At 40.3% G+C, this 18353-nt stretch overlaps 1 protein-coding gene across 5 annotated transcripts in view; it reads right to left on the bottom strand.

Annotated features, from left to right (window-relative positions):
• adcy2b (adenylate cyclase 2b (brain)) overlaps positions 1-18353 on the bottom strand; it is a 627652-nt gene that overhangs the window by 77802 nt on the left and 531497 nt on the right. For all 5 annotated transcript variants that reach the window (XM_087986815.1, XM_087986818.1, XM_043689618.2 and 2 more), the window contains 3 exons: positions 7793-7862; positions 5340-5437; positions 4019-4103 (listed from right to left, as the gene is read on the bottom strand). In XM_087986815.1, coding sequence (XP_087842941.1) covers positions 4019-4103; positions 5340-5437; positions 7793-7862 — 253 coding nt within the window. The remainder of the gene's footprint in view (positions 1-4018; positions 4104-5339; positions 5438-7792; positions 7863-18353) is intronic.

Below are 18353 nucleotides of genomic sequence, written 5' to 3' on the forward strand. Positions count from 1 at the left end.
CAGGAGAATCGATGTTTCGGGCATAATCCCTTCTTCAGGAATGAGGAAAGTGTGTCCAGCAGGCTAAGATAAAAGGTAGGGAGGAGGGACTTGGGGAAGGGGCATTGGAAATGCGATAGGTGGAAGGAGGTCAAGGTGAGGGTGATAGGCCGGAGTGGGGTGGGGGCGGAGAGGTCAGGAAGAAGATTGCAGGTTAGGAAGGCGGTGCTGAGTTTGAGGGATTTGACTGAGACAAGGTGGGGGGAGGGGAAATGATGAAACTGGAGTAATCTGAGTTCATCCCTTGTGGTTGGAGGGTTCCTAGGCGGAAGATGAGGCGCTCTTCCTCCAACTGTCGTGTTGCTATGGTCTGGCGATGGAGGAGTCCAAGGACCTGCATGTCCTTGGTGAAGTGGGAGGGAGAGTTGAAGTGTTGAGCCACGGGGTGGTTGGGTTGGTTGGTCCGGGTGTCCCAGAGGTGTTCTCTGAAACGTTCTGCAAGTAGGCGGCCTGTCTCCCCAATATAGAGGAAGCCACATCGGGTGCAGCGGATACAATAGATGATGTGTGTGGAGGTGCAGGTGAATTTGTGGCGGATATGGAAGTATCCCTTGGGGTCTTGGAGGGAAGTAAGGGGGGAGGTGTGGGCGCAAGTTTTGCATTTCTTGCGGTTGCAGGGGAAGGTGCCGGGAGTGGAGGTTGGGTTGGTGGGGGGTGTGGACCTGACGAGGGAGTCACGGAGGGAGTGGTCTATTCGGAAACGCTGATAGGGGAGGGGAGGGGAGGGATACTTCCATATCCGCCACAAATTCACCTGCACCTCCACACACATCATCTATTGCATCCGCTGCACCCGATGTGGCCTCCTCTATATTGGGGAGACAGGCCGCCTACTTGCGGAACATTTCAGAGAACACCTCTGGGACACCTGGACCAACCAACCCAACCACCCCGTGGCTCAACACTTCAACGCCCCCTCTCACTCTACCAAGGACATGCAGGTCCTTGAACTCCTCCATCGCCAGACCATAGCAACACGATGGTTGGAGGAAGAGCGCCTCATCTTCCGCCTAGGAACCCTCCAACCACAAGGGATGAACTCAGATTTCTCCAGTTTCATCATTTCCCCTCACCCCACCTTGTCTCAGTCAAATCCCTCGAACTCAGCACCGCCTTCCTAACCTGCAATCTTCTTCCTGACCTCTCCGCCCCCACCCCACTGCGGCCTATCATCCTCACCTTGACCTCCCTCCACCTATCGCATTTCTGACGCCCCTCCCCCAAGTCCCTCCTCCCTACCTTTTATCTTAGCCTGCTGGACACACTTTCCTCATTCCTGAAGAAGGGATTATGCCCGAAACGTCGCTTCTCCTGTTCTTGGATGCTGCCTGACCTGCTGCGCTTTTCCAGCAACACATTTTCAGCTCTGATCTCCAGCATCTGCAGTCCTCACTTTCTCCATTTCTATTAATACCTTTGCTTACAAAAAAATCATCTATCTCAGATTAAGAAGTAATAATTGAGAATAGCATCAACTGTCATTTGGGAAAAAAACACCTCCTAACATGTTCTGAATGGTCTGGCTCTAATTCTCAGATGATTCTGCATTGTTCTCGAATCCCCAACAGTGGAGTAGTTTGTCTTTGTCTACCCTGTCTTTTCCTCTTAATTACATGAAGGCTTTGATCAGGTCACCCCTTAATCTTCTAAATTCTAGAGAAAACAGACCTAATTTGTATAATCACTCCTCATAACTTAACCCGTGAAGTCTCAGTATCATTCTTGTAAACGTACATTGTATTCTCTTCAAGACCAATATATCCTTCCTCAGGTAATGTGATCAAATCTGCTTCCAGCACTCTGAGTGAGGTTTAATCAGAGTTTTGTCAAACAGCAGCATAACTTCTGCATCTTCATACTGCAGTCATAAATCCATAAATTAATTCAGCACACATTTTCCTGCTGACCTCCAATGTATAACAAAATTGTTGTGTAACATTCTAAAATCACTACACAACATAGAAGGAGAATACTGATCCAAGTCTGTGCCAGTTCCTTCAAGAGCATTCCAGTTAATCTGTCTCCTGCACATTCCCCCTATTTGTGCAAATATTTCTCCCTGAAATATTTGTCCAATTTCCTTTTGAATGTTACTAGTGAATCTGTAGCCATCAGGCAGTGCATTCCAAACTCTAACACTTGTGGCTTAAAATTATTGTGATTTAGCCTGTTTCTTTTGCCAATCACCTTAAATCTTTGGCCTCTCACTTTCAGCATCAGAAACAGTTTGCCTTTATTTATTTTAACTAAACTCCTCACTGATTTTAATTTAGTCTGCTCAAAGAGAAACAATCACTGCTTCTCTCGCCTATCTGGGTAACTATAATTCTCAATCTCAGGAACACAGTAAATCTCTTCTGTAGCCCCTGCAAAGGCTTCATTGTAAGTGTAATTGGGATACATAGCTCTAGCTTTGGGTCAAACAGTATTTCACAGATTTACAATTTCTAGAATAAATGTTTATGCCCCACAACAGCGATAAAATGTATTAAACAAAACCCACTCATCACTGACATAGACATAGCCACACAAGATTATTTCTAAAGATGAAATATGTATTTAAGTTAAACGGTAAAACAGAAGGTCAGTTCGATATCAGTCTTCAAGCTTGTTCCAGTGAAATAATGGTAATATCACTGGACTAGGTAATAAAGGTAATGCCCTGGGGGCATATGTTCAAATCCCACCATGGTAGTGGAGTTTTAATTGAATCAATGAAATTGAAAACTGGTCTCAGTAATGGTAATTATTAAATTATCTTCAATTGTCATGAAAACCCATCTGGTACTATGATGTACTTTCAGGGGGCAAATCTTAGGCTGACAAATATTACATATTACACAAATGCTAGAAGAGCTCTTCTGGTAGTGTCCCTACCTCTACGTCAGGAGGCATGGATTCAATTCCACCCCTGCTCCACAGGTGTCATAACATCCCTAAATATATTGATCAAAAATACCAACACAAATGGCATACAATGACCTCGCTTGTCTTTAGCAAGAGATGGCTTTACGGTTTCAACTTAACATTCAATGGTACAATGATTCAGTCAATAAATCTCCCACAATCAGCATCCTCATTGGGTAGGCATTGACAGCAGATGATTGAGCAAGTGACCCACTTCTTTGTTGCCTAAAACTGCCAAACAACCTATAGTCCTCAAGTAAGGAGTTGACAGTGTACATTCCATTTGCCTAGACAGATGCAATATCAAGCAACATCCTTGACTGAACAGTACACTTGATTGGCATTCTATCAGCTAGTTTAGCACTCAACTGGGATGTTCTATGAGGGCACTGTGTTCTCTCTACAGGATGCCCTGCCACAAGTCATCATTGCTTCAAATTTACAATCTCCACTACCTTGAAGCTTGAGAATGGTTGTGTTTCATGTTGATTCCTTTGTCACTTTTGAACTTCTGCTCTATACAGTGCTACAGCAGATTAACGAAAATGTCTCCTGTGTTATTTCCATTCCTAATACAAAACAACAGCATAAATCCTTTTCTCACTTAAACGCTAAGTTCTATAAACTTGTCTAAATTGTTAATGAGTATGTTGTCTCTCTGCACTGGTTGGTTTCAGCTTTGTTGATGTTTATGCTAAAAATAGGCACATATTACATCAATTGAGATATAAAGAACTTGAATTTGTGAATCACAACATAGTTTGGTCAGCATTCATTGATTTATAACATTGATTTAAGGACAAGAATGAAAAGAGGTGATGATTTTTTTTAGAACGGATAACTTGTCTGAAGAAGCCATTGTTATTTTCAGCAATGGTTTCTTGAATATAATTTGCATTGCACTTTAAGAAAATTAAGCTGGTTTTCTAACTGTTTTTGGTGATCTCATAAATACACACATATATTTGCCTCAGATATTAAATTAACAAATAAGTCTTTATATTCATGTGGCTGTTAACCATCAATAAGTTATTGTTTTCTTTATTCTTAAATAAAAGACATGAACACTTACCACAAGCTGTCCTGCAAAACAGGTGAAGAGAATGAAGACAAGTGTAATGAAAGCAGTTCCAAATGAAATCCCAAGAATAGAATTTCTACAACCAATCCAAACATTATAGTTAAAATAAATACACGTTGATTGTGTGCACAAATAATATTAATAGTTTCAGAATTAACCAACAAATATTTTAACTTTTGCCTGCAATCAAAACAGCACCATGCATCTCACAAAATGTTCCATGTTTATTGCATATCTTTTGAAATGTCGTCACTTTTGTGATTGATTGATTCATTTATTGTCACATGTACTGAGGTGTGGTAATCATATTGCACACAGGAATCCACAAAGCAATACAATAACAGGGATACAATTAATTTACTTTTAGTGTGGTTGATTAGGAGAGGAATGCTGGCCAGAAACCTGCGTTAATAAAGCTTTGGTTTCTTAACATGCACCTGAAAAACTGCACTAGGCAGACAGAATCTTTATTTATGGTCTCACCTAAAAAACACTTCTTTAACTGACGATCACCAAAGATATGTAGTTAACAACTTGAATGGAGCATCAACTCTCAATCTTCTGGCTCAGGGTGAGAATAATTCTAAGTAAATTCATTAATTTTGGAATTCTGCAGATGTGCTATGGAGTTACTGGCTGAATTCTTAAATTCCAACATAATGGAATTACGTGAATTTAAAGGCATGATTCCTCACTGCTTTAAAGCCCAATCTCAGCCAATGTGGTAAAACACTGGCCCATGATACAGCCTATCTTTAAAAATGGAAACCCTAGTGGAAGAGCCTTCCCCAATGGCTGGCCAACACATCCAAGCATCCAATTTAAGTGTGCATGTGTGCTGTTGACAAAATTAAAGTTTGCTCTTCAGACTGACTGTGGTATGCAAAATGACTAATTAAGGTATGGACAAGAGAAAACAGAAGTCTGCTCTCCTAATTAAAAAACAAAGTTTCTTGCAGTGACTCTATTAACATGCATTACAAAACAAGCACTGAATGAAGACAAATGGACACATGTAAAAGACCCCATTTGTCAAATGAGGCTTATATTAAAGGTCTATCCAACTTTACAGGTTACATGCATATGGTCTTGCAAAACATACTCAGTGCATAATGAGGCTTGGCTGCAAGCCCAGACATTCTTTTCTAAACAAAAACAGGTGAACATGAGGGGAAAATAATCACTTGTATTCTACGCATGAAGGACTGTAGTAGTTCAAAAACTCTAGAAAAATTGGGGCTGGGTAAAACATTGCTGGCACCCACATCCCATGAATGAATAAAACTAAAGGAAATTATATACACATACTTACTTTGGCAACACCAGAATCTGAACAATGAAGATACAGCAAAATATGAGGCAAGCACAGGTAACATAGTACTTGAAGGCTGGAAGTGCAGTTGCTCGATACTACAGGAGTTAATATGAAAATACAAATGAATCAAAGAGGTAATGTAAAGGCAACATCCACATTACTATAAATTCTTATATTTCTCAGTACAGACAGTGAAATTTTGGCCCAGACATTATGAAGAGACATTTGTTAGATCAATCTGAAGTAACTAGTCTTCCTGTAAAACAACATGTATATTTTCTGAAGCAGTCTTGCAATAACAAAGTATTGTAGATACTGGAAAACTGAAAGAAAATCAAAATGTTCTGAAAATATTCAACTCATCCGGCAGCTTCTGTCAAGTGAGAAACATAGAATTAATACTTCAAGTTGGTTACCATTAGAACTGTTAAAGTGTATAAAAAAGAACACATTGAAAACGTTCAGTTCATTACAAGATGTCAGCATGGACTTTTACATTAGATTAGATTCCCTACAGTATGGAAACAGGCCCTTCGGCCCATCAAGTCAACACCGACCATCTGAAGATTAACCCACCCAGACCCATTCCCCTACCCTATATTTACCCCTGACTAATGCACTATGGACAATTTAGCATAGTCAATTCACCTGACCTGCACATCTTTGGAGGAAACCAGAGCACCTGGAGGAAACCCACGCAGACACAAGGAGAATGTGCAAACTCCATACAGACAGTTGCCCGGAATCAAACCCGCATTTCTGGCGCTGTGAAGTAGCAGTGCTAATCACCAAGCCGTCGTGAATTTTGAAGATTTAACTAAATTATGGATGGGGGATATCTATTAATGCTATTTAAGTTTCCTTCCGGAAGGCATTTGATAAAGTCTTTCAAAAGATACTGTTACGTAAAGATGAAGTTGATGGAATACAAGGCCAATTATTTACGTGATTAAGAATTATTTAAGTGGAAAGGGATGGAGGACGTGGATAAAAGACAGGTATTATAATTAGCAGCATATGGCAAGTGGTATCCCACAGATTCTGCACTGGGGCCTCAGCTACTCATTATATTTATTAATCAATTAGATAGCGGAATGGAAAACCTCTTGTCCAAATTTGCTGATGAGAAAGATAGATGGTAGTGCAGAGAGCATAATGTAAACATAAAATGGAACAGTTATTGATAGATGAAGTGAATTGATAAAACTATGGCAAAAACATTCCAAGAGGAGAAATGTGAAGTCATCGTTTGAATCTAAGAAGGGAAAACCCAGAGTAGTTTCTAAATGACGTACCTCGTCTGTTTCTAACTTTACAAAGAGATTTAGAGGTTCACTGACCATTAACATGTCACGAGTGGGTGCAGATAATAATCAAACGAAATAATAAAATGCTGGCCCTTAGATTTATGAACATGATGTATTGGTTAAACTATGAGGAAACAATATGCTAATTTTTTCGCATTTCTTAGAACTTGAGGAATGATTCAATCAAAGTTTTCAAGGTATTATGGAGAACAGTTAGGCTGGATATAGAGCAAGTATTTCTGCTGAAAGACAAGTATAGGACTGGGGAGTTAATTTAAAAAACACTTGCATAGATAAATGCTGGTAGAAGCCTAGAATTTTCTTTCATAAATAACAATTGATGTTTGATCAATGCTAATTTTAAGTTTTGGAGAAAGTGAGGACTGCAGATGCTGGAGATCAGAGTTGAGAGTGTGGTGCTGGAAAAGCACAGCAGGTCAGGCAGCATCTGAGGAGTAGGAAAATTGATGTTTCAGGCATAAACCCTTCATCAGGAAGGGCTTATGCCTGAAACATCGATTCTCCTGCTTCTTTGATGCTGCCTGACCTGCTGTGTTTTTCCAGCACCACACTCTCAACTAATTTTAAGTTGTGCTCCATAGATGTTTGTCAATCCAAGGCATTATAGAATAAGGCAAAGGCAAGTATATGGAGTTATGTTAGAGATCTCACTGAATTACAGAGCAAACTTGAGGGGCTAAAAGGTCTCCTCTTGTTCCTATGTTATAAGGGCAACCTGCTACCTAACCTCCCTCATTATCTCACCACTGATCCAGATGTCTCTCCTCTCTCCAATTCCTGCATTAATGCTCCCAGTGAAACATCAAAAAACTTTCATTCAAGCTGTCATTTTTCAATACATCAAAGTCCAGATCCAATTCAAAAAGGACTTAGTGCATCTCCCTTTTAAGATACTGAGGCTGCCTTTAAATGGCATTTGCCACAAAGAACGATGGCCCTAAAATTGTTGCATTCACTTCACAAACAATGCAGAAATTATTTAAAATGCTAGGAGTATAATATGTTGCCTGTGATGTAATAAATAGGCGTCAGTTATATACAGAAACTCCAAACCCGTATTTGGCTTATTGAATTTCATCCCAAATACTTTACACCAATATTTTAATAAAAACTGACTCTTACCTCTTTCTCTAATTCTTGATTGTGAAAGAAAAGGGAAATTCTTTTAATGTCATCAGATTTTAGCCACTGTCTATAAAACAAACATATCTTCAATAAATTGTTGTATCAATTCTCAAACAAGTGTTAGCTTATTTAAAATACAGATATTGTCATCTGGAATTGACTCTCAATAAATGCATAAACTGATCCAAACTAAGACACTAATATATTAAGTAAACAGAAGATAATCCTAGGCTACCACCTTTATCTGGTTCTGAAGCTTTAACTTCTGACAAATCTCTCCATTTAGGACACTAGTTAGTGCAGTGTGTAACATTATTGAAAGTCAATGACAGAAACAGCCAATTCAAGTGAATTTTAAGAAGTTAACAAAAAAAAGTCCTAACAGCTGTTTAATTAGCAGATTGACATTCCCAGCTTCTGTTTCCAGTTATCTCCAACCAGCTGACTCAGCATTGCAGGAAGATTCTGTTAAAAGACAAGGGTTCCACAAGCTAGCTGAACAGGTTAAACTTGAGATATGGACTGCGAATTAGACACCATCACCCAGAATTCAGAAATCCCAAATCCTGTTGACATTGTTGCTAACTTGTCTATTTACCATAGTCATGGTTCTGTTTGGACAGCCTGGAAGATGCTGCAGTCCCTCAAACTGTGCTGTAGTGCCACTGCCTCTGTTCACCTACCCCACCTGAAGCAGCCCATCAAACACAGTTGATAACTGGATCATGGTGCTAGTTTCTCTCCTTGACTGCAATTTGAGAATAAAAAGGGGAGATAGTCTGAAACAGAAGAGTAAGAAAACATGACAGAAGGGAAAGAGAGAGAGAAGCAAAGGTGACTGTTTATTCATTGCATTGAGGAAGTGACATAGTCCTTCGTCTTCTTAGCCTTTATTCTCTTAGGTTTTCAATGTTGCATCAATGGTGTGGGCACACTTCTGAAATGAAACTTGGTAGATGCTATCATGATAAGGGGTTTAGTTGGAAGTATGCATTTGCAACTCTGATTTAACACCAGCTTTCCCATACTCTAGCCAACATGCTCACTTAATATCATAGACCTGAATGCATGCTAAACACCTTGGAAGCCCTCCCTCTCATTCCCACTCCCAAATTTAAAAGGATCATCAGCTTCCAACATGTTACTTATTGGTTTTATTTCTTTTAGTTGCTAGTTCTTTTTCATGGTGCTTTGCATAGTTTTTCGAGCATGGAAAGTCTACAGGAATAGTGTGGCAGTGCTAAGTATTTTGTTGACCTCCTAGCATCTGCATCAACAGCTGCTTCCAGGTGGAGGGGAGGGAATATTTACTAGAAGTGTTTAAAATTCTGCGACGTTTGGATAAGATAGACAAAGAAAACCTGCTCCCTTGGCAGACAGTACATAGATTTAAGATTTTGGCAAAAAATACAGGGGATGCGAAGAACACATTTATTTTTAATTTCACACAGTGATAGTTATACCTTGAAGTTCAGGGTCTAAGAGATTGGTGGAAATGGAGACACTGAATGGTTTCAAAAGAAGATTGGATGGGCACTTGGGGGATGGCCTGGCAATGGATATAAACGAGAACATTGGTAATGACTGAACTGACGTGAACTCAATAGGCTGAATGGGCACTTTGTGCACTGCAATAACTCTATGACATGAGTGCATTGATAGCATGTCCTATTCAGAGAAAAAAACCCAATTCTGAGGGTCACCAGGGGCCACAGAGAGCTGAAAATGTTAATATAAGGAGAATGGGAGAGGGGTTGTGGGAAAAGGGCTCCCATTAGGAGGCTGTAAATGCCCCAGGTTTTTATAGTAAATATTTGAGCTTACCTGCACCTCCATCAAACTTTTTGGGTGCATTCCTCAAAGTTAATTGGCAATGATTACAAACTTACAGAATCTGAACAAGTCATAAAATTTTATGAGGGATCATATACACAGCATACACATAAATTGGAGGAGTGGATTATGGCAGATAAAAGGCTGACCGAATATGGGCAAAAGTGGTCCAGAAACTGTGGATAAATCTATTTGCCCCAGAGGACAACTCCAGAAAGTTGCCATGCATGCATGTCAGGAGAGATGACACCAGTATAAAGAGAGAAGGGCAAACCACTGGGAAATACAAACATTGGTTAAATTTGCAATGAAGGACAGGTGGTAAAATCCATGGATGAGCAAAAATGAGGTACAGATGTGGAAGACAAGGAATTGCAGTACAAAGGCTGAAGGTGAATGTGAAAATGAATGTGGCACTAGGAAAGAAATTGCAAACTTGCAAAAAGAGAGGAAGACCTTGTAGTAATAGTTTAAATGAAGTAGAGATGGAACAAGGTGCGAATACCACAAAGTGTAGAAGCCCCCATGGTCAAGACGTTTTAGTGGCTACAGACATGTTAGAAGCTAAGTTAATAAAAGTTGTCAAACAGAAATAGTTGGAAAACTGTAAAGAAATTGGTGTGCACATAAAGGTAAAGTTAGTGCACAACTAGGATTATCACACAGATGGAAATTCACCTGGAAAAGTGATTCCTGATGGGACATATAAGCCATATGCCAAACTAACATTGAGCTATGGAGGAGAAATGTGGTGATCAAGATGTTACAGTATATTTGTTTAATACCAAAATGTGATCTTAAAGGTCTTCTTCGCTTTCTTAAAAACATTTCCCTTGGAATGTAAATCAATCAATATAAAAACTACAACTTTGCAGTGTAAAAAGTTGCAAAAGGAGGTAGTTTTGAAACCACCTAAAGAAGCAGGTAATATAGAAGGGCAGCTATGGAAATTAAACAAATGTGTTTATGGATTGAATGATACAGTGAGTTATTTCTCAGACAGGTCAGTCTTGCAGAAAATAGACTGCATTCAACCTGAAGCAGACCCAGCAATGTTGTACTAGTATCATAAAATGAAACTGGCAAGCATCTTCATGATGTATGTCAATGATCGGTGAGGAAGTTCTAAGGAATTTGAGCGATGCGTGAAAGATAAAATAAAAAGGGAATTTCAGACTACAAGTTAGACTTTGAGGCCCATTAAATATATTGGGCTTGACATTAAATAGAATAAGTCAGGAGAGACTTTGAAACAATCATCTTGATTGAAAAATGTTAATTGCATTCCAATAAATCAGGACATGTCCTCACAGAAATATGACATTGCATTCTGGGAAGGACCACACCAATTAAGAAGTTTGATTGGACAACTGATTTTACCTAAGGGTGACATTTTGTTTTCCATTTCAAGTTGCTTTTCTGGGAAATATGTACCCTGATATAAAATGGGACAGGTTCTGTGAGAGCGTGGGAGGTTCTCTTGAAAAACACTGAAGCACGCTTAAGTCTTCTTTGATGACAAGAGGTGCTGAACAGGCATTTAATGTCTGCACAGAGCAGTCCTCCCCAGCTACCACATCAGTAGTAGATTTCTTGAGGCTTGAGATAAAAGCAGAGTTACTTCTGAAAATTTGGTTAAGTCTTAAGACACACCGGTTCATTATAAAATTAAAATAACTCACTTTTCCAATAGGAATAGGTTGCCTGGGCTACTTGCACCTGCATTCATCTCCATTTATAGCAGAAGTAGACAGATCAGAGGTGGGTTATTGCTTATGGGTTTGAGAATTAGTTAATTTTCACATCTCACTCAAATTGAACTCTATTCATTTTTACAATCCAACTTTCCTTAAACAGAGTTCTTATTTGATGTTGGCTGTGCATAGCAATTTTCTTGATGTATTTGCAGAGGTCCTAGAATTTGTGGCAGATTTTGTTGAGGGTTACTGTTTGATTAGTTTTGCTTACCACTTTTTAGATCGCAGCACTTCCTTTCTCAGCACTAATGCCTTTATTAATTGATGTAGCCAAAAACAGGCATGTTACTAACAGGTGTTTTTTTTCTTTCAAAATAACAAACACATAGAGGTCTACACACAAAATAGCCATCATACATGCTCTCCGTGGACTCAAAATCACAACCAATTTTGAGCACACATGCACAAGTCTGGAATATTTTAGCCAGGGAGTTACCATCCTTTGTACAGTATCTTAATTTCAGATTTAAATGTAACAGCTGATCTTGCAGTAATATTGATGCATCATTAATTGCTGTTTGGAGAAGGTAGTTCCAAATTTCTTATAAATTTCCAGTGAATAGCTGGTCCCTCATGTAATTGACTATGCTCCCCTACCCTTAACCTCCCCTCAATTAATTCAGATATCTTTTTACACTTCTTTCATCACAACAATGACTACAACTTCAAAGTATTTCAATGACGGTCAAGATCAGATGAAGGAAATGAATGGACTGTTGCCAAGTTTGCTGATGACGCAAACACAGGCAAGAAGACAAGTGGTGTGGATGACTCATGGAGGGATATTGACAGATTAAGCGAGTGAGAAAATCTTGGCAGATGAAATATAATGTGGAAAATGTCAAATTATACACGGTGACAGGAAGAAGTAAAGTTAAATCGTATTTTAATGGAGAAACATTGCAGAAAGCCACCCGAGAAATGGATTTGGGATTCCTCACCCACGAATTACAAAAAGCTAGCATCCAAGTTCAGTGGGCAAAAGGGAAGACAAATGGAGTTAAGTATAAAAGTAGTGAAAACTTGCTCAAACTATACAAGGCACCTGATGAAGGGCTTTTGCTCGAAACGTTGATTTTCCTGCTCCTCGGATGCTGCCTTGACCTGCTGTGCTTTTCCAGCACCACTCTAATCTTGACTTTAATCTCCAGCATCTGCAGTACCCAGTTTTGCCGATACAAGGCACCAGTCAGATGACAGCTGAAATTGGGTGCACAGTGTTGGGACCTTATCTAAGGAATGATGTATTGGCATATGAGGTGGTCCAGAGAATGTTCACTAGTTTGACACTGGATATGGCAGGACATTCTTATGAGCAGAGGTCGAGTAGGTTGTGTCTTTATTCACTGGAATTCAGAAGAATGAGAGGAGATGTTACTGAAAAGTACGGAGTGTTAGGGGACTTGAAAGAGTATATGGAGATAGATTATTTTCCTGTGTGGGGGAAGATTTTTAATCAGAATGGGAATAAAAGGGTTGTAGGGAAAGGGCAGGAAAGTAGAGTTGAGAATTATCAGGCAGGTGGACATGACGCTTTATTCCTGATGAAGGGCTTTTGCCCGAAACGTCGATTTCGAAGCTCCTTGGATGCTGCCTGAACTGCTGTGCTCTTCCAGCACCACTAATCCAGAATTGAGAGTTATCAGATCAGTCCTCGAATGGTACAACAGACTGGATGGCCTACCTCTGCTCCTATGTTTCATGGCCTTAAGTCTTAAGTGAGTCAGAAAATCCCATCTGTGTCACTAAAGTCCTTTAGGGAAGGAAATGGCTGTCCTAACCTGGTTTGGCCTAAATTTGCCTCTTGACAAATGACAACAGCAGTGTGGTTGACTCTTAACTGCCCTTTGGGAAAATAGGGATCAGCAATAAATGCTGGCCAAGCCAGCTACACCCACATCTCATGAAATAGAAAATCACTGCTTGGTAGCCACCTCTCTAATACACTCTATTGCTGCATCTTTCCCATTGCAGTTGTCGTCATGATGCTTCTCCTTTCCTTGCATCTGGTTCCACATCAACTCTCCTCAACACGAAGCCTCTCTCACTGCTGCTACTTGGTACTCAGGCCTCAAACTGAAAAATGCCACTCACTTGCCCACTGCTCATTGCTGTTTCTTTCCTCTAGAGTGAGCAGCAGGCTTTCAGAGCCACTTTAAAATTCAAATGATAAACCCGCCTTTTGGGAGGAAATTGACTACCTGTACCCCTTCCATTAAAACCAGGCAGGTTGGAAGTGCATTAGAATTACATTTGAGAACGTTGTAAATTGCACAACACACCCAATTAAATGCCATCCTATCTTGTAGTCTAAATTTTCTTAGACACAGTTCTTATCAGAATACTCATTTTGCATGGCAATCTTTCGAGAAGAGCAGCTCTTACACAATCTTTCACTTGCATGGATTCAGGCAAATTTCTTTGAAATGTTGCTCTGTGATTGAATTTCATAAGTGTTCTTGGGGGCTTTTGAGGATGAATTTGCCTTCTTTGCTCTTGAATTTTGAACCCTTACTTGTGGTTAGTTCTAGTGTTGATAGCCTGATACAAAAATACAAAGTCCTGATTTAAATTTGATTTAGGTGAGTGGTATACAGGTGTTCTCTGCTGATAAGGTAGAGACATTTAATTGCCGAGCCTTATTTAAATCTGCATCTGCTGAATTCTGGCCAAAGGTTGGTGGATTTAATTTAATTTGAATTTGTTTTCACGTGTACAGGAGTACAGTGAAAGCGTATAATGTCACCACACAAGGCGCCATCTTAGGTACAAGTACCCAGGTAAAGAACCTTAAGAACAACGCAGAAAGAACAAAGTTAAAAGTTAAAAATTGCAGTGATTATAGTATAGTGTAAAACATATGAAATAGGGTTAAAAGTTACACATTGCATAACTTCTTAGTTTGATGCAGAAAATAAAGCTGAAAGTTCAAACATTACAGTCTTTCTTAAGTCAAGATTAGAGTGGTGCTGGAAAAGCACAGCAGGTCAGGCAGCATCCAAGGAGCAGGAAAATCGATGTTTTGGGCAGGAGCTCTTCATCAGGAATGAGGCTAGGAGCCTCTGGGGTGGAGAGATAAATGGGAGGGGGGTTGGGACTGGGGAGAAGGTAGCTAAAAGAGGTACCTTCTCCCCAGCTCCTCTTAGCTACCTTCTCCCCTGCCCCACCCCCTCCCATTTATCTCTCCACCCCAGAGGCTCCCAAGCCTCATTGCTAATGAAGGGCTCCTGCCCAAAATGTCGATTTTCCTGCTCCTCGGATGCTGCATAACCTGCTGTGTTTTCCCAGCACCACTCTAATCTTGACTCTGATCTCCAGCATCTGCAGTCCTCACTTTTGCCTCATCTTTCTTAAGCGTTTAGTCATGGTGGGCCTACACTTTGCGGAATCACCTCGAGACCCAAAGTCCACGTCGGGCCAAGAGACTGTCACGTATCACCGAAACACCACCATACCTGGCTGAAAGACCACCATGCTGGGCACTGTGAGAGTCTACCACGCCAGGCTGGGAGGCCATCACACTTGATGTGACATCAAGGAGAGTGGAAAATCAGATGGGAAACTGATACTTATGAATCTTTTCAGACACTGTGCAGTATGTTTTCCTAGGGATGGTGTGACTTTAATGTTCCACCCTGCACTTATCTGTATTTTAATTAACTGTGACATGGTTTTGTTCATAAAAAAAATTGGAAATATTAATCTTTTTGTCTTTTTTAATCTTTTAGACTCTTTTTAGTTTCTCATGAGTACAAGAACATTTTAAAGAATAAGCAAAATATTGTAGACACTGGATATCTGAAATCAGGAAGTTTTGGATTTTGAGACCAATATGACCCTTTTGGATTCCAAAAATATGAACCCTATTTCACTCTCCACAGATTCTGCCAGATCCATTCAATGTTTCCTGCATTTCTAGGTTTTGAACATAAGAAGTAAGAGCAATAATAAGCAATTTGATCTCATAAGTTGAAGAGTGTGGTGCCGGAAAAGCACAGCCAGTCAGGTAGCATCCGAGGAGCAAGAGAGTCAATATTTTGAGCATAAGAGCTGGGCTAGCCTCATTCCTGATGAAAAGCTTGTGCTTGAAACATTGACTCTACTGCTTCTTGGATGCTGCCTGACCGGCTGTGATTTTCCAGCACCACAGTTTTCGACTCTAACCTCCAGCATCTGCAGTCCTCACTTTCTCCCGATTTGATCTCACCAGCCTGTTTCAGGATTCAGTCACATGATGACTGATCTGACTGTCACCCTAACTCCCCCAACACATTTGGCTCCCTTGCAGATCATAAATCTGTCTAACTCAGAGTTGAATAATATGGTTGTCCAAAGATTAAAATCCTCTAAAAGAACAAAATCCTCCTAAATCCTATCTTAAATGGGAGGCCCTTTATACTGAAATCATGTTTCTTAGTGTAGACTCAGTTACAAGATGATATTAGCAAAAGGGTGGCATGGTGGCTCAGTGATTAGTCCTGCTGCCTCACAGCGCCAGGGACCCAGGTTTGATTCCAGCCTTAAGTGACTGTGTGGAGTTTGCACATTCTTAAGCCTGCGTGGGTTTCCTCCGGGCGCTCCGGTTTCCACCCACAATCCAAAGATGTGCAGGTTGGGTGAATTGGCCATGCTAAATTGCCCATAGCATTCAGGGATGTGTGGGTTAGGTGCATTAGTCAGGGGTAAATGTAGAGTAACAGGGGAATGGGTCTGGGTGGGTTACTCTTCGGAGGGTCGGTGTGGACTTGTTGGGCCGAGGGGCCTGTTTCCACACTATAGGGATTCAATGAAAGAAAGACATCATCTCAGCATCCAGCAAGTCAAGCACCTCGTCATCTTGTTTCAATATGATCACCTCTCATTTTTTTTTACCTTCAATGAGTAAGCTACAACCTGTTCACTGTTTCCACAGGAATTAAACTGGCATTGCTTCTTTGAACTGCCTCTCATGCAAAAATATTCATCCTTAAAAAAGGAGACCAAACATTTACACAGTAGATTAGGTGTGGTCTCAACAATCCTCTGTACCGTTGGCTTCCCTACTTTCATATTTTATTCCCCATTTAGTAATGACCATTTCATTTGTCTTAACAATTATTTGCTGTATTGCATTATAACTTTCTGTGATTCATGATTTGGAGATGTTGGTGTGGACTGGGGTGTACAAAGTTAAAAATCACACAACACCAGGTTATAGTCCAACAGGTTTAATTGGAATCACTAGCTTTCGGAGAGCTGCTCCTTCATCAGATGGTGTGATTTTTAATTCTGTAATTCATGCATGGAGTCACAGGTAGACAAGATAAAGAAGATGACGTTTGGTACGTTTGCCTTTAATGATCAGTGCATTGACTGCAGGAGATGGGAGGTCATGTTGCGGCTCTACAGGACATTGGTTAGGCCACTTTTGGAATACTGCATTCAATTCTGGTCTCCCTGCTACAGGATGTTGTGAAACTTGAAAGGGTCCAGAAAAGATTTACAAAGATTTTGCCAGGGTTGGAGGGCTTAAAATATGTTGAAAGGCTGAGTAGCCTGGGGCTGAAGGATGATTTTATTAAAATTTATAAAATCATGAGGGGTATGGATAAGGCGAATAGACAAGGTCTTTCTCCTGGGGTAGGGGAGCCCAAAACTAGAGGGCATAGGTTTAAGGTGAGAGGAGGAAAAGATTTGAATGGGACTGAAGGAGCAACTTCTTCATGCAGAGGGTGGTGTATGTATGGAGGCTGGTACAATTACAAGATGTAAACAGCATCTGGATGGATATATGAATAGGAAGGGTTTAGAGGGACATGGGCCAAGTGCTGGCAAAGTGGGACAAGATTAATTTAGGATATCTGGTTGGCATGAATGAAGGGTCGGTTTCCATGCCGTACAGCTGTCTGACTCTATGAAGACATCCAGATCTCTCAGTATCTGCAACATTTTCTCATTGATTCTTAGCTGACTCTGTTGTTGCAGTCTGTGCCTGCTTTCTGTGAAATGCTTCCTTCACGTGGCTGAGGAGTTCCTTCCAGAATCACAGTATGTTTTTACCCATTGAGAGGGATCACAGATCTTTACTGTGCAGTCAATCCACAAAGAAAGCAAGAAACAACGTCAATTACTATACACAGACTTTTCAACCTTGTAGGAGCTTTCTGTTCTGTCAACCATGAAAGTTTATGGAGTATCTTCCTCAAATTTGGCTGTGCTCAGAAATATCTCACAATTCTCATCCTACTTCATGATGACATGCAAGCCATGTTCCTTATCAACAGATTTAACATATTCCCTACCTTGGAGAATACAAGTGTCAAACAAGACAGTGTCCTCACACCACCCTTTACTCTATCTCCCTTGCTTCAACACTGCTATGACTTCCAGAAAGCAATCCATAAGCACAGAGATAATTCACAACTTTAACAGAAAACAATTCAATATACACTCCCATCAGTCCAATCCCAAAATTACTCTAAGTTCAGTCACTGAGTCAGGTCTCTAACCACTACACACTACACACAATGGGTGGTTTATCAGAAAATGGTAATTTCAATAACAGCTATATTCTATTGCTCAACATTAATGACCAGAAAATCTCAGACAACACCTCCACAATTTTCAAATTAGCCTCGTGCTCTGAGAAAAAGCCCACTGGTGCTGTTGGTCCTTGAAACATACTGCCTGTTGTGTTGTGAGTCAGAATTTAAAATAATCTGCGAATTTCCATTTATTAGCAACTCATTAATCCTCATGGACTTCATATCTTGCTTATTTCACCTACCAACTAGACGCACAGTGTTTGTGGAGCCAGCCAATCCAGGAACAGAGATAGACAAAATTACACAGAAGAATATGTTTTGTTAAGCACAGTAGAACTTAATGAACTATGAATCAGAGGAACTGGAAGATTGGCTTCAACTGGCACCATTTGATTCCTGCATTAGCTTGAGAAAAATGGTGGGGGCAGAAAGCAATGCACAATT

The sequence above is a fragment of the Chiloscyllium plagiosum genome, unplaced genomic scaffold, assembly GCF_037043375.1.
Source record: "Chiloscyllium plagiosum isolate Xiang-an unplaced genomic scaffold, Cpla_swu_hap1 HiC_scaffold_5, whole genome shotgun sequence".
In the NCBI taxonomy this organism is placed as follows: domain Eukaryota; kingdom Metazoa; phylum Chordata; class Chondrichthyes; order Orectolobiformes; family Hemiscylliidae; genus Chiloscyllium; species Chiloscyllium plagiosum.